At 44.4% G+C, this 16,463-nt stretch overlaps 1 protein-coding gene across 2 annotated transcripts in view; it reads right to left on the bottom strand.

Moving 5' to 3' along the window:
- Usp7 (ubiquitin specific peptidase 7) overlaps positions 1-16,463 on the bottom strand; it is a 49,015-nt gene that overhangs the window by 13,197 nt on the left and 19,355 nt on the right. Inside the window, exons 1-12 of one of the 2 annotated variants that reach the window (XM_028778314.1) lie at positions 15,944-16,051; positions 15,053-15,227; positions 11,283-11,481; positions 9,326-9,464; positions 7,792-7,880; positions 6,675-6,783; positions 5,610-5,740; positions 5,112-5,166; positions 4,155-4,235; positions 3,962-4,052; positions 2,453-2,535; positions 598-707 (exon numbers count right to left, since the gene is read on the bottom strand). In XM_028778314.1, coding sequence (XP_028634147.1) covers positions 598-707; positions 2,453-2,535; positions 3,962-4,052; positions 4,155-4,235; positions 5,112-5,166; positions 5,610-5,740; positions 6,675-6,783; positions 7,792-7,880; positions 9,326-9,464; positions 11,283-11,368 — 974 coding nt within the window. In that variant the 5' untranslated portion in view covers positions 11,369-11,481; positions 15,053-15,227; positions 15,944-16,051. Of the gene's footprint in view, positions 1-597; positions 708-2,452; positions 2,536-3,961; positions 4,053-4,154; positions 4,236-5,111; positions 5,167-5,609; positions 5,741-6,674; positions 6,784-7,791; positions 7,881-9,325; positions 9,465-11,282; positions 11,482-15,052; positions 15,228-15,943; positions 16,052-16,463 lie in introns of those variants that run through there. The other variant, XM_028778313.1, reaches the window with a different exon arrangement.

Raw genomic sequence — 16,463 nt, 5'->3', positions numbered from 1 at the left:
CACCCCCCAAAAAACCAAGAACACCAACTACAAAAAAACCCCACCTCAAAGAAAGCATTTATCACCACTCATACAAAGGCTAACACTTAGGGCAGGCTGACCTCTAACTCACTCTGTAAGGATGATCTTGAATGTCTCAGGTTGCTGTCTCCACCTGCCCTATGCTGGACCATGCCAGTCCTATGCTGGTTCATGCAGTCCTAGAGATGAAGCCCAGTCCTCACATATGGTAGCCAAATGCGCTATCAATGGAAGCACATCCCTACATTCTTGAATCTGTTGTCTTAAAAATATGGCTAAAAATCTATAATAGGGTAAACATACATCATCACTCCTGGAAGTCCTAGAACATTCAGGAAGCTAAAAACAAAATATTGGAAGCATGGTAAAAATCTACATTTAGTCAAAACCTAAGGACAAACTCTGTGACCTAGTCAGAAATCCCTGCCCTTTGCCTTCAACATGGCAGAGCAGAGGGTTGGGGTCAGGGGACAATCAACTGAGAACAACCACCTGTCAGATGACATCTCTACCATCCCTAAGAGGATGGAGAACAGAGACAACTCGGGTCACTGAGCCCCTCAACCTCCCCATTACCTGTCATTGATCTTGATGTTTTGGTCCGTCTGAGGGTCATACATAAACCTCATTAGTTGCAGGTGTAACACTGGGGGCAATGTTAGAAATTTCACACCTTTCTCTGCTTCCTGGAAGTTGAGAAGAAATGATTTTTAGTTCACCTCTGTGTATCTTTGCTTTTCTTGGAGATGGGAGTTTCACATTATAAACTTTGGACTTGTAGTGACCCTCCTACCTCTGTCTCCTAAGTTAACACTCCAGGTTTACCAGTCTTTTTTGCTTTTTTTTGAGACAGTTTCACCATGTCACCCTGGCTGGGGTGGACCTCCTGTCTGCTTGTCAAATCCTAGGACTAAACATGTACCCCATGCCATCCAGTTTTTCCTGTTAATTAAGCTAAAAGAGAAGTGGCTCTGACCAGTGGGAGAGCTCAGAGGTGAAGACAAGTAGCTGCCCCACGAGGGTGACAGACCTGATGTGACTGATCCCTGAAACATCAGATGAAATGAAAGAACGGTGTCCAAAGCTACCTCTGACCTCGAAACGTATCTCCACATACATCCCCACACATGCACATCATGCATGTACACACACACACACACTCACACACACACGAAAACGTGAGGAAGTTCTTTAGAGAGCCTCTAGTTCAATGTGTGGGAGATTACAACCTAACCTGGATGACCAGCAGGGGGACACTAGTTATTTAAATGGTTACTTGGTACCAGGAATATTATAGTCAAACACTATGAAAAAAAAAAAAGAGAACCATAAAAAAAGAAAACTGGTTAAAGGCCAGCCTTGTCTACAGAGCCAGTTTCAGGAAATCCAGAGGTACAGGGAGAAACCTTGTCTTAAAAACACCAAGAGAACGAGTAACCTGAATGCTGGGCACAGAGTCAGGGATCAACTTGTCACCAATATCTCAACCTCACCCCTGATCTTCACTTCTAACCTCCCTCCCAGTTAACAGATGGAAAACCTATTTGGCAATATTCTTTGTAATGTAGTGTTGAAGATAGGGCTCCCTCATGCAAGACACTACTTGATGCAGATGCTAAGTCATCTTGGGTAGGAAAGCTGACTGCATGCTTCCTCTCAAGCACATCTCCCAGGGCTCACTCTATATACATCAAAGGCTTCTGGTCCTCAGTGATGTGAACCAGCAGACCAGAGCCAAGACACAGAGCTACAAGTCGGCAGACCTGGTAAGTGCTCTGATAAGTCGTTCCCTGAATCTGGCCCAGCACCCACCTTTAGTCTGAGACCTTCGGAGGCAGAGGCAGGCAAGTTCGAGGACAACTTGTTCTACAAAGCAGGTTCCAGGTTAGCCATGGCTACACAGAGTAAATAAACCCTGTATCAAAAAAATGAAAAAAGAGATGGCTAAGTGGTTAAGAGCACTGACTGCTCTTCCAGAGGTCCTGAGTTGAGTTCCCAGCAACCACATGGTGGCTCACAACCATCTGTAATGGGATCTGATGCCCTCTTCTGGTGTGTCTGAAGACAGCTATGTTATACTTGTATAAATAAATAATAAATAAGTAAGTAAACAAAATTTTAAAAATGAAACAAAACTATAAGAACCAAGACACTTCCTGCTGAGCGGGTCAGGGACTGCTGTCGAAGGTGAACAGAGACTGTCAATTCTCAGAGCACACGGTACCTCCTCTGCTGCTTCTACAGCTGAAGCACAACAGCTCTTCAAACCAACACACTCCCACCTCAGAGAGAAAACGCCCATAGGCTCAAAATCTCAAAAGCGCAAGAAAGAAGAGCATAGCGCAGTGTGTCGTCAGTGCCTGGGTAAAGGGCTGGAGGCGGCGCGGCGCGGCGCGGGGCTCGGGGCGGGCGCGGGCAGGCGGCTGGTTACCTGCAGGCCATGCTCCCCAGCGTCGTACTTATTGTCACCATCTAGCTGTTCTACTGCCACATAATCCACGAATGATTCGAATACTTTAAAAAGAAACAAAAACAACAGGTCAATTGGTACGATCAATAAAGCTCAAGCACACAACACAGGCAGCCTGGGTGGGGATTACATATATCAATGTGACTAGGACACCCAGCAGAGTATGAGGGCAGCCTCCCCAGCCACTGAGTGCAGTAACACAGCCACTGCACAGTCCCTGCCGAAACATGGTGGAAAGGAGGGAAACTCAAGTACTTCGTTTCCATGTTGCTGAAACACTCATCAGCTTAATCAATGAAGACAGCACAGGACTGCAGCCTAGACAATCAGTGGGCCAGAAACAGGGGGTGAAACTCAAGAGGAACCAGGCCAAAGATGGACCTGCACGGGACAATGTGGTATCAGCCCTGGTATCCTGACACAATCAGAACAGTGACAACAGAGCAACAACCACTACAGTGACTTCACTAAAATCAGCACAAGTCACTAAACAAAAGGCAGTATGAGGAGTGAGGTCAGGCAGTTACACAAAGGCCTTCTCCTCTTGGGAGACCGAAGGTAACACACCAGAAGTCACACTGAGGCCAACAGGTGGTGTGGGGCAGGCATCCTGAGACAAAGAACACAGGGGCCAGGGAGAACAACGAAAGAGCCGAGAGAAAAAATTAACAAGTCGAGGCAGTAAGAACTAAACAGCAAAGGATCCATGCAGCAAGAGGCAGGACGGAAGGAACACAAGATGTGAACATAGTGATACTTATGCAGAGCATGGAAAAAACAGAGTGCACAGAAATCATAAACCCCAGCTTAACACAGGAAAAAGGGTCCCAACAGGAAGACAGTGGGACAAATAAAACTCCTGCCAATCCGGAACCTATGTTCAGGAAAAATTCATCTACATCAGAAGCCTAACTTGTACAGACTTTACAATGAAATGTACAGAATCTTTTACACTGGCTTTACTTCTGTAAAAACGCACATACACTGATCACTAAACTTATTACATATCAGTCCACACCAATAGACACATGACGTTGTGTCTGCCATAAATGCAAGCAGAAAATGAGAGCAATGGCCTGAACCTGTAGATAAGCAATATACCTGAAGATAAAGGCCCCTAAGATGAACATTAGGTGATAATCAAGCCACTGGTCCTATAAGGAACACATGAGCCATACATGACCACGATGCTGAAAAAGGCACCAGACTATACCCATGCTGGCCCAAGTTGCTGAATGCTAGAGGTGTTTCCTGAGTGGTGAGGGGGATCCGGGGATTTGGCAGGCCACAAGAGGCTTCGGGGCAGCTGGACATACACATACAGAAGCAGGTAGTCACCCAGTGTGCTGTATGCTTAAAATGTCACTCCCTGCATCTAACCTTTATTATAACACAGTCACTGTGAAAAATGAGACACGGAGCTAGAGCAGCAATGAGTAAAATCTTATGACGTATGGAAACAAGACTTACTGTTTTTCTTTCCTTTTATACTTAGCTGGATATCATAATAATCTTCTCTCCTATCAGAACGGTAGTCTACTTCTTTGCACTGAATGTAAGACTGTAAGAATGTAAGAATAAACAGAAGGCAGCTTCAGCTTTGGTTGTCAAATCTCCTTCTATCATCTTTCAAAGCCATTCTTTAAAACTAATGCTCACATACCACCATTTTGCCTCTGAATAACTTTGGAATGGTGCCCTCTACACATGTGCCTTTCATCTTATTTTCCACATTATCAAGCAACTGAAAGAGAAGATTTGGGCATTAAAAACAACTTATACTTGAGTAATACATAGTACTTTAACACTTTACTTGGAAATGCCAACAGTCAAAGAATTTCTAAACTATACATATATTACCTTTGGCATGCAATTATAAAAAAACATACAAATCTTTCTTGGCTGGATTTTGTTGCTTTTACAAAAAATATCTACATGCAATAGTTGAGGTTAACCTTTTATACAGTCTTTGGAATGAATTAGTAATCTGGAGTGCCTTTAGAAGCATTTTTTATGTTTATTTTACCTCTTTGGAAAAGCATGTAAATTGATCACTAAACTTAACTCGTAATGGTCCACACCAAGAGATTAATGAGGTTGAGCCTGTCAACAGGATTGACTGGTTTGTCCATGGATATTTAATGAACTGATTCAATCCAGCTAGTGCTGCAAAAAAGAAAACACACCTTGCCCAGCCAATCACCTTGAACGTCCATTCCACGTCTGCATGAGCACGCGTCTATGTCCTTCCTCAGTCCAGGAAGGAATGACTAGTGACTAATGGGGATGGGCAGCAGCGCCTGCCTAAATCAGCGTGCACTCCCCTGGCTTGTGCCTCCTGTGCATGTGCTCAGGGCCATCAATGAGAAACCTACTACTCACAGCTACATCTGTTCAACCGTCCCCAGCATCGCCTTTGACTGACTCAGTCCTTCCCAGTTTGCAACTAGATGAGCCCTAAACCAGACAAGGCGGTGGGACCCCAGCACTCTTTTACTTTGGCCTACACAGCAGTCCTAAACCAAGGGAAGGAAGTGGTCTGCTTAGCCGTGAACTTCTACCACTAGCATTGCCTCAAATATTCACTGTGACAACCAAATAGTTACTGCTTAAAACTTACCACTCGACAAAGCTCTTGAACATCGTGTTGCATGAAGCTATCTAAAGTTTCCCACCTTTCAAAGAGAAAAGGAATATCTACATTTCAATTTCAGCATTTCCAGGGAGTGAATTAAGACGCAATGTAGACTGCAAACTAAATTAAATCAACCTCTAGCCTCGAATTCAGTGGTGTTTTTCATATCTTGGGGATTGTCACAATGCAAAGATTAAACTGAATTTTATTAGCAGTCAGCGAAAACTTTAAATTTGTTTTTTTTTTTTAAATCTAGAAGGTGTTATCTACAAGTTATATACACACACACATTTCCCTTTGTCAAAAAGGAAAGTGGTGAAATCTTTCAAGAAAAACTCTAAGATAAAGCCTTACTTCCAAAGAGAGAAAGGATAGAAGCCCTGGGCCAGTGTGAGCCTGCCTGAGCCGGATGCCGTGTCACTCCTGTCTCCACTCTTGTCCCTTACACAGAAAGCAGAATGGAGGTGGATTGCTGATACATACCCAAATGACTTTGTGAGCTTTTTTGTTCCTACAGGCTTATCGCTGTGCTGTAATTCATAGAACACTCTTTGTAATGCTAAAGGGACGCTTTTAGATGAGTCATCGCCCTCTGTTGGCATCATGTACACAGCCTAAAAGAATTGATTTAGAAGTGTTTAATTTTTAAGTAAAAGTATCATTTCTAATATCATAAGGAGTAAAGCAATTTACTAGGGGCTCCTCTTAACTATGCCCAAGTTTGTAAACCATCAAATGTCTGTAGAGACAATTTAGAAAAAACAAAAGAGAATGCAAAAAACCTTAAGTCACCTACAGCTCATCCCCCTCCCCCAGCACTCCCTGCCAGTGTCTAGGACCCAGATGATGAAATGCAGATGGCACTCAAGCTATCACTTCACACACTCCCACCTCAGAGGCCACTATGGCAGAAGCCAGCAGATGAGACACACAAGGAGCCTGCCTGCCTACAAGTACCTTCTCTGTCCCACTCCGTACTGTCTGCAAAACACCTCAGTCTGAAAAGCACCACCCTCCATCATTAGATTCAAACTGCTTATTAAGAAGCTGAGGCAGGAGGTTTACAGAGACTACTAAGTGAGTTTAAAGCCTGTCTAAGAACATACGTAGACTCTCCCTTTTCCTTAACTTTGTAAAGAAGAGGGTGTGGGGCTGGGTGTGGTACTACCTATCTTTAATCCCAGCACTCTAAAGAGACTAGGCAGACAGATCTCTGGCCAGCGTGTCAACTACGAGAGCCAGTATCACATAGACTTTATTTCTAAATAAGGTCAGGGGAGCCTGGGAATATCATTTCAAGGTAGAAACATTAGTCCTAGAGTCAATTAACTGTTATCATTATGGTTTGCAGTTTTAAATCTGGTCACATAAATTAGCTCCAAGAGCTGACAGACCCCACCACCACCAGAGAATAAAGGCAGCCTGGCAAGGCCTCCCTGTGGAGAAAGGGCTGCTGTCTGGGGAGGTAAGGGAATACTTTGCTGGCCCTTTAACATACCTTGCAGAGGAGAAGGCAGAAAGCTGCTGAAAAGAATACTATTCATTTACCTTTCGTAACTGATTTGTGAAAAACAAGGTCTGCAGCAAGCTATTCATGTAACACGTCGCTCCCTGGTTCTTTAAGCCGACATAGCCAGTATGCTTCTTTGAGTCCCACCTGAAAGACAGTCCAAGTTTGAAGAGCCACTGCACAGGACACCTGGATTCTACAATCTATAATGGCTCGGTTTGCCATCTGCGCTTGGCATCTGTGGAGCTGAGCATCATCATGTCATGTCATCCTGTTTTCTAACATCCCAACAAAGGAAGACGGTCCACAGATCATTCCTCCAGGCACGACACTGGGAACTGAGGCCTGACTCCCAGCACATGGATTGCCATGATCACTAACTTCAGCCTGTATCTATCTCCTAACAGCACCACTGTCAGACATCAAATGTGACTACGGAACAATCTCCTTCCTTAATACCCCCCACACACACACCCCAAAACGTGAATGCCTAATTCGTAAGATGAGGCAACAGCTGAATACTCCACACACCCCTACATCAAATGTATAGAAACACACTTGTGCAGGAGAAGACAGAAATGCAGATTTTTGAAGTTTTAGAATGCACTTTTAAACCCCAAGGGCAACACATCTTTGTCATGTTATCTGAGTGGCTACTTAAAAGAAATGATAGCCCTAAGCTGTGTCCCAGATATTTTCAACCCATGTAGCCACCCAGCAGAGAAATCTACCAGTCCATAGAAAACTTCTTCTTCCAAGCAACCTTCTGAATCCGCTACATACTAACACAAGTATGAGCCTGAATGCCTGCGCAGTCCCAGGGCCTGGCCAACAACCCAGCTTAGGACCTCACACCTAAAAAGTGACTGGGGCTGTCAGTAGTGCCCAGCACATTCCCTGTGACAGGTTTTCATATCTGTGCAGTTTTCAAAATAAAAGCAAAAGCCATGCACACGAAAGCCCTGGTTTCTCTATTGATAAGACTGACTGGAAAACCAGTGTTGGCCAGTTACATTCAGAAAACCCACTGGTGAGGGTATGAAGTAGACAACTATGTTGTTGAGTATTGGGAGCAAACTCAAGACAACAAGTATCTCTTAAACGTATGCTAGTGCTTCTCAATACAGTACAGGAACCCAATTGAACAAAACTTACGCAACTCCATGGGGAGCATCCGCCTGTACAAAAACTTCAAAAGTGACTTTGTCATCATCTATAAATCCTTTCTCAGGATCAGTCACTTCCTGTAAAATAAAAATATGCAACTCCTATAAGAACACACAAGTATCCACTTTACTCCAAAGAAGTGACTGGCTCTGTACTCCACACTCAGTAAAGTGTGGCTTCAAAACGTCACACACAGGGCACTCTCTGTGGGCAACCTTGCTCTGTTTGGAAGTGGTCCTTTTTGTTTTAAGTATGGCTCCCTAGGGCTTTACGAAGGTGCTCGGGGTTTATTGCCACAGGGTAAGTGAGCTGGTGAGGTTCTAAAATACTCTGACTAGAGAGCGGCATGCCAAGGACCACCGCTGGCCACTTCTACAGAAAGGGGCCCCAAGAAAGGTCACCCCTACCAGGAAGGAGTTTCCATCATGTGACTAAAACTTGCTTTAGGCCGGGCGGTGGTGGCGCACGCCTTTAATCCCAGCACTTGGGAGGCAGAGGCAGGTGGATTTCTGAGTTCGAGGCCAGCCTGGTCTACAGAGTGAGTTCCAGGACAGCCAGGGCTACACAGAGAAACCCTGTCTCGAAAAACCAAAAAAAAAAAAAAAAAAATTGCTTTAGTGGGCTGGAGAACAGTTCTGTCTAACAGGCTTGCTGCTGTCATGAGAATCAGAACTTGATCCCAGCACCCACACCTCATAGCTCACAAATGCCATGGCTCTAACCCCAAGGAATCTGACAAGCAGTCTTGGCCCATGTGGCATCCTCACATACATATAAACAAGTTTTTAAAAGATATTCTAAAAATTCAAACTTAATGCCAGGCGGTGGTGGCCCACACCTCTAATTCCAGCAGTCAGGATGCGGAGGCAGAGGCAGGTAGAAGCCAGCCTGGTCTACCTAGTGAGTTCCAATACAGCCAGGGCCACACACAGAGAAACCCTGTCAGGAAGGACAGAGACATGCCTGAGGAGCTAGTGAGATGACACAGAGAGCAGGCACTTGTCGTCTAAGCCTGAACCTATGATCTGAGCTGAATCCACAGAACTCATACAAATGGACCACATTTTAGCTCATGTGTGCCCACACTCAGTTATTTGCACATAACCTCATACACCAAAGATAATAAAGTTTGCACACCATGCACACACAGCACAGTAAGTAAAGCTTTAAAGGCTGCAACCCGGATCCTTATATATACTGAACACATAATGCCAGAAAGCCATAGCTGCTCAATTCACAAAGCAAGATTTTGTTTTGTTGTGGTTTTTTTTTTTTGTTTTGTTTTGTTTTTTCGAGACAGGGTTTCTCTGTAGCCTGGCTGTCCTGGAACTCACTCTGTAGACCAGGCTGGCCTGAAACTCAGAAATCTGCCTGCCTCTGCCTCCCAAGTGCTGGGATTAAAGGTGTGTGCCACCACTGCCTGCGCAAGATTTTTGAAAACTTAAAAAAAAAAAAAAAAAAAAAAAAAAAACACCAAGACCATCAGTACCAGTTGAGACACAGACTAAACATTGTCACTTACACTCCAGGCCATGAAATTAGAGAATCCCCAGTCATTTTCCTTGTGGAAGAACAAGTGACTGATTCGTCGGCTGAACGATTTGTCATCATCCCTGTAATTTATTATCTTCAGCACTGCTTGTGCATGACAGGACCACGACCTATTGGGAAGGGAAGGAAACAAAACCCACCAAGCCTTAGCTGGCATATTTAACTGAGACCCACACATTTTAAAAACATCAAAACCAGCACATGAAAATCTACCTTGGACAGAACACAAGGATCTGAGGTCACAACTGCAGTAGCTCAGTTCAGAGTTCTAGTTTATTACTTGAAGACAGGGTCTCACCGTTGACTCTAGCTGGACAACAACTCAGATCTACCTGGCTCTCTGCCTTCTGAGAGCTAAGATTAAAGGTGTGTACCATGATCTGGCTTGTGTTCATTTTTAACCCCTAAAGTGTTTAACTGTTAAGTATAATCCACAGGTTCCTGCCTGCACTTTTCAATGTCAGCCTTACGTTTTACACAAGTGTGGGTAGCTGAGGAGTATAGCTCAGTGGTTGCATGGCCTGTACAAATAAATCCCTGTGACAACTGTGGATGAGCAAGGAGTGGTAGCACACACACAATCTCTACAACTCAGGAACCTGAGGTAAGGGGATTACTGTGAATTCTAGGCTATCCTGGTAACAAAGCAAAACCCTTCCTCCGTCAATGCTCAAATGAAGATGGATGCACCTCTGGGTTCTACCACAATGCAATGTTCCCAGCACAGCCTGTTCCTGTGCCCAAGAGGCTGGCTCCCAGCACACCTGTCCTACGTATCAGGAGGGATCAGGCACATGAGTATGTGCTGCCAACAAGGACATCAGAAGATGGGTCCATGACTTCCATCTATGCAGGCCAGCCTGGGCACCAATTTACGACCAAAGACAAGAAAAACTCTAATCTGTAAGTGGCCCTCATTACAGATAAAATTGATTTCACACCTTTCTGGAGGGGAGGGGGCAATGCTGACCCTTGGAGCCTACCCCATAGCTTGTACTGGGCAACCGTTTTTACCACTACACCACTTGCCACCTTAGCTTGGCACTTCTCAAACACTAAAGGAAAAGGAAATAAATGGTTTTCTTCCTGGGAGTATTTGTAGAACAACCAAAGCTGCTATCTTCCAATCAACACTTTCAAGGTTCTCAAGCATCAGAATCAAGGAGTGTCATGGGGCCTAAGTACAATGTTAGGCTCCTTGGTGTAGACAAAGGGACCTCCACAGTCCACACAAACCCTTCTCCCAACTGTCATTCCAACGGAGTTTAATAGTGACAGCAAGGATGTGAACTGAAGGGAGAACCGCAAACTTCTGAGATTAAAACCAAGGGGTAAAGTTTGAAAGACTCATAGACCATGAAACCTCTTTCATGTAACTGGGAGGACCCTGCAAGATGTCCTTGTTTCTCGGTTACTGAGACAGGGTCTTATTTAATCCAGGCTGGGCTTGAACTGAACCTCCTGTCTCCAGTTCCCAAATACTGGTATTAAGACAATTTAAAAATAAACCTCCTTTTGAAAAAAGTATGACCAAAACTTTCCCCCATAAATATGTCAGATGCATACTTTTTAAACAGCTTACTAACTGCTGTGAGGTATACTTTCCATCTAGCCCATAGTCACACTTAAGTCATCTGCTTCTGGGGACAAGGAAACAAGTATAGTTCATGGCCGGCAGAGTCCAAATGGACCCAGTCCAGGCTGATGGGGCACTAGCATACTGAAGTTACTTTTTTATTACACTTATAATCAGTGCTGGGGCTGTAACTCGGTAGTAGAGTGCTTATATAGCAAGTCCCTAGGTTCCATCCCCAGAGCCAAATGAAAAGGGACTGTTACAGTTACAATGAAACTGAAACTGAGTAAGACTGGTGGAGCTTGGCCTCCAGAAATCTGTGCATTTGTAGTTGCATCATTTAAACTCTTACGTGGAGTCAGATTCAGCATTGCACTGGAGAAAGAATCCTACGCTTTTTTGGTGTGGTCTGTCTGGATAAAAGCGTGGCATCACCATAATCTTCCATGGCAGATTTCGCACAAAACACGGAGGGCTAAGGACCGACTCACTCAGTCTGCTGAAGCGCTCAACAGTGAACTGAAAGGTTGCCTCGGAGCGCCAACTGGTGTCTGCAAGAAAACATGCCATCAATCATAGAGCCAGGGCATTAACCAAAAGCATATCAACACTGCAGTAAACTCTAGATGCTCTACAAGATCTTAATCCATTCTAATTGCTGATGTCTCTGGGAAATGATAGTGGCTTTTCCAACTTATGAAAAGGCACTAATAAACACAGTTTCTACATAGCTGGACCCTAACAGAGGGCCCACTCACCTACACCTGCCTTTCCTCAGAAAACTAAGGGTTTTGGGGGATGAACATCTCCTTCAGTTTTCACTCCGAGACCTCAAAATCAACTGAGGGGACAGACTTGGGAGGGAAGGAAAAGAAGGGCTTATACTTCTGTATTTACGTAGGTGGGACTGACTGGAGAGAGAAAGGAAGCTCACGGGCCAGCCACTGTGCTAGGAGCACAGTAGAACATATGATTGACAGTCCCTCAAGCTTCAACTGCTGTCAAATAATAAGCTGAATCCTTTTATGGTAGCAATTTGTTTATAGAGAAATTAAAGTTCTTTCTAATATGAATATTAGCACAACAATGAAGGTTTCTGCCCCTTCACTGCCTCCACTCAGAGGTTCAGTGTCTCAAAAATGCATCGTCTAAAAAAGGGCATCATCACTGGCAAGTGGCCACAGGCTAGTGAGCTGATGCAGTCCCAGGAAATGTTCACTGTTGCTTCTCAAGATATAGCGAGTGAGCCGTCTCCCACAACCACTCTGCCACAGTTGCTACTGACAAGCACCAGTAAAACATGACAAAAGGCAGAGGAAACCAAGGGGCTGCACAAGTGTCTGAAGGAATCACTTTCTGTGCTTGTCTTGCAACAAAGAGGAAACATCTCCCTGAGTGGTAGGGACTGAGGGCCACCTCCCCCCACATAGAATTAGGTACTGACTTCCCTGGCTATTAGGTCCCAGAACATAATCAGAGCACTATGCATAGCTAGACTTATGAAGAGCATGTTAATTAAGAGACACCCTGCCCCCCAAAACATTCCCAGAGTGCTGAAGGTCATCAAAATAGAGCCTCACAACCTTCCATCTCCAAACTGCACATAACATGGGTTTGTGGATCGCCTGTTCTAGATATACTAAAGTTGCTAGAAGTTTGCAACTACCTGGGTCTGTTCTTAAGAAAACATGTCCATCAGTCCTCACAAGAGGGTATTCTTTACCAAAGTCTGTCAGAGTTCTCTCACCCCTTTTTTGTAACCAAGCACATCCCAGCTCCCTCAGTCATGGCAGGAGCACAGTGGAAGAGCAAAGAGCAGCTCCAGGAAGCTGCCAGGTGCTGATGACTGACCTAAGTCTATTGGGTTGGTTGTTCCTGCACCTGCTTGAAGGGGGAAGAATTCTCCCCATAGATTTGCCTAAAAGGACTTAGCAGAAAAGGTTAGCTGCATGCTTTACTGGACATACAAATCGCACCTGAGCAATATTAATTTCCACTTTACAGAAAAGAAAACTGAGGCATACTGACATGACGCATCTCATCTGTGGAGACACTAAGGACAGCGACTGTGCATTCTACGATCAAGCTAGCCTGTCCCTGCGATTCAGACTTGTAAGACTACATTTATTCCTACAAAAATTGGAGCAGACTACAATTTTTTTGTTCTTCCATGCCACACATTAGTCAAATCGCCAAATTATCCTTTAAATGTTAAGTAAAAACAGTGACATTGATCTTAATGTGTAAATCTTAAAAAGAGAGCCTGGCACTGTCCATGGTCCCTGTTCACTAGTCTGGATATGTCGCACTGGATCTCAGCATTATACTGAAGGCACATTCTTAGAACAGGCTAAGGAAGTTGAAACTTCTTGTGAATAACTTGGGGGCTGGGATATAATCCAATCATAGATCCAGCCTACAGCTGACATGATGAACTAGGCCCTTGGTGCTCAAACAAGTAGGACAAATGAGAATTTGGAACTGCCAAATGAATGGCAACCTGAAACCTGAAACCTAACCACAACACTAAAAGCCTGCTGCTTATCCTTCTAGAGGAAATTCCTTGAGACTGACCAACCTGACAACGATTTCTGCCCAAGAATAAATGCAGTGGTACACAGGAGTCTATGTACTTACACACACACACACACACACACACACACACACACACACACCCCGAGTGGACTGCCCTGGCCTCAACTCTGTAGAGAAAGCACATACAGACATGACACTTTTGGCTTTTGAAGGGACGAATTTCTCTATATGGCGACTCTAGAGTTATGTCTTCTCAAACCTTCTGACATACTAGTCATTCTAATATGAATTCTGCAAGTCAGTGAATCTTAAGAGACGGGTTGTTTTCAGAGGCCTACAATTTAATGCAGCTCTACCTAGATCTTCATAGCCCATGTGTTTGCTCTAAGGCTTCCTGTCATCTAAGCAAAAGTGATACTTGACAAGAAAAAGAATAAATATGATAAGAAAGTAGCTCTAAGACCTGCCCATCCCATTAGTCTGTTAACAGGCATTTTTAAAAATGCTCTCTTCCTCAACTACACGTGTCCTCCATTAATGTCTGCACTGCCAAGCTACCCAAGTTCTTACACAAAAAATGGCTCTAAGGACTCTGAGCACAACAAAGTCACAGATCACTTGGTTACAAAATGGCCTTGATCTAATGTTTTCTAGATCATGTGTTCTAATTTGATATGTTTTAAAAAGATCTAAGTAAAGGGGTTCAAAGCCAGAGTCTAAGGGATCATTAAGGAAACCCTGGGCGTGGACGGCTAAGGCATGGGCAATGCAGAACTCCTCCAATTTCCCAAGGTTCTGACCCTGGCCACACAACACATACAACCTACATCAGTGTTTCACAGTCACATTACTTCTAGAAAAGCTCACCCTAAGATCTGCTCCAAAAACAGAGCCCCCACCCCACCCCCGCCTCTGCCATGCTGTGAACAGGCCCAGGTCCAGCCCGTGCTGAAGACACTTCCAACTGCACACCAAGAGGACCACCACTCTGCTTCTCCATCTGAGAAGCCAAGCTGGGCCACTGCTCCTCTCAGGTCTTGTGATAAAAGATTGAGTACTTAGTACTAAGAAAGAATTCAGTACTATTTACCCTGAGAAAAGAGAATGCTGACCCTTAACCGTGGTTCAATCTAGGCCACCCAGGCCCCCAGGAGACATTTAGCAATGTCTAGAGACATCTGGTTGTTTCTGGCTACAGAGAGGAAGCAGGTAGGGTTTAGTGGGAAACACTGGTGTCTTCTAATACACAGAATGACCCACTGTCTCACTGCTGTATCTATGTGTCCTTACACTCCTAGGAAGAGAGGAACTGCTTAAAACAAGCTGCACTTGGAGAGCTGATAGGGTAGGCTTGGCTACCGCTCTACATACAACTCAAACTGACCCCAAATGCACACCTGGAACCTCTGCCTGGCCACTTTCCCAAATGTCCTCTCTGAAACGATCCTGGCATCTCTGGTGTCCAAAGTGAAACCACCAAACGCCCAATAACCAATAAGACCACACCCACACCGATGCCCTTCATCTACAGTGGAAAGCGCACTCCATGGGGAACAAAGCAGCGGGGTGTAGCCCACGCCTCTTTACCTTCCTCAGAAATTGCCTCAGCCAGCTGCCAGGGGTAAACCGCACTGTGAGAGAACTCTCAACTGCGGCTGCAGTTTCGCATGGAGGCTGAACTTTTGGCAGGAGGTCTGAACAGCAGTCCTTCTGGTGGTGCAGCCCGTGCCTGATGGTTCCTTTCAACTGCCCCGTTACTCCCCTGGGAAGGACACAACCCTCATGAGGATTGATGGACATGCTTGTACAGAACATGGTTTCATATTACACTGCAAGATTCCAGGGGCTGCATAAAATTACTGGCTGCTCCCTTCTCAGGACTTTGGCTTGCAAATGTTTACATCTCTTAAGATGATATAAAGATGATTTCTCAAAAGAAAAAGTGATTCCCTGACACAAAATGCCCATGTATATACATATGCATACGCTTTTCCACATGGAAGCTACAAAGAAAAGTGAGTGGAGGAAGTACAGGGCCCAATGCTTGGCTCTTCATTCCTAACAGGAGCTGGGAGGCGTTCTCAATTGTAGGACTTAGAAGACACCACTAAAGTGGGAATGCAGTAGAAAAACAAATCCCAATGCCTGAAAGTATCTTGGTGCAAACAAATGGGAAGAGAAAAATCTCCCTGGTACCCTAAATGCTAACAGTGGCTGGAGACCTGTGGGTATGAGCAGACACTCACTCACTATAAACCTCTGGATTTGAACCCCCTTGCCTAGGCTGAGGAGAAGCAACTTACCTTGAAATTTTACACAATCTTGAAATTCAAAACAAAAATAAGATGCTAAATTGCCCTCAGATATAACCTCCTGATAACTAACTACTCTAAGGCTAGAAAGTACTCAAGGAAAACATACAGGTGGGTTTTGTTTCTGACAGCACTCCACGGCTGTGAGGAAGCGAGCGGTACTTACCGTCCTCCATGTCCTCCTCCGCGTTGCTGTGCCCATCACTCAGGGCTACATTCCCATTGATGACAGGGTTCTGAGTAATTCTTGGTGGGTCATCTGTATCTCCAGCTTTAAGGAAAAATAAGAAACTTGTGAGCTTATCTTCACAGTTGGACTAGATATACAAGAATACATTTATGGTGTTAATTTGTAGTCACTAAATTCTAATTGTAATATAACTCTTACATTTACTAATGCAAGTTTTCAAGTTTGAAGGCAGATGAATATTAGCCACAATGCATGATAATCTGCTCCATTTGCAACTAATAAAAGAACTATTCTGTATATAAGATGCTTATGTGTATCATTTCTTATTTACTCTTATTCTGTAATGATTAATGGCTTAGATATTTAAGAACCTTTACATAATTGATAGGGAAAGTCATTTTGCAGTAAGCTTCCTACTAATTAAAATGTAATCCTCCAGGGTAGGGCTGTAGGTCTTAGGAGAGGCTCTTGCCTAGTGTGCATAAAGATTCCTGGG

Source organism: Grammomys surdaster, unplaced genomic scaffold, assembly GCF_004785775.1.
Source record: "Grammomys surdaster isolate TR1022 unplaced genomic scaffold, NIH_TR_1.0 334, whole genome shotgun sequence".
Lineage (NCBI taxonomy): Eukaryota > Metazoa > Chordata > Mammalia > Rodentia > Muridae > Grammomys > Grammomys surdaster.
Note: the sequence above shows the minus strand (reverse complement) of the source record. Positions and strands in the feature narration are given on the sequence as shown.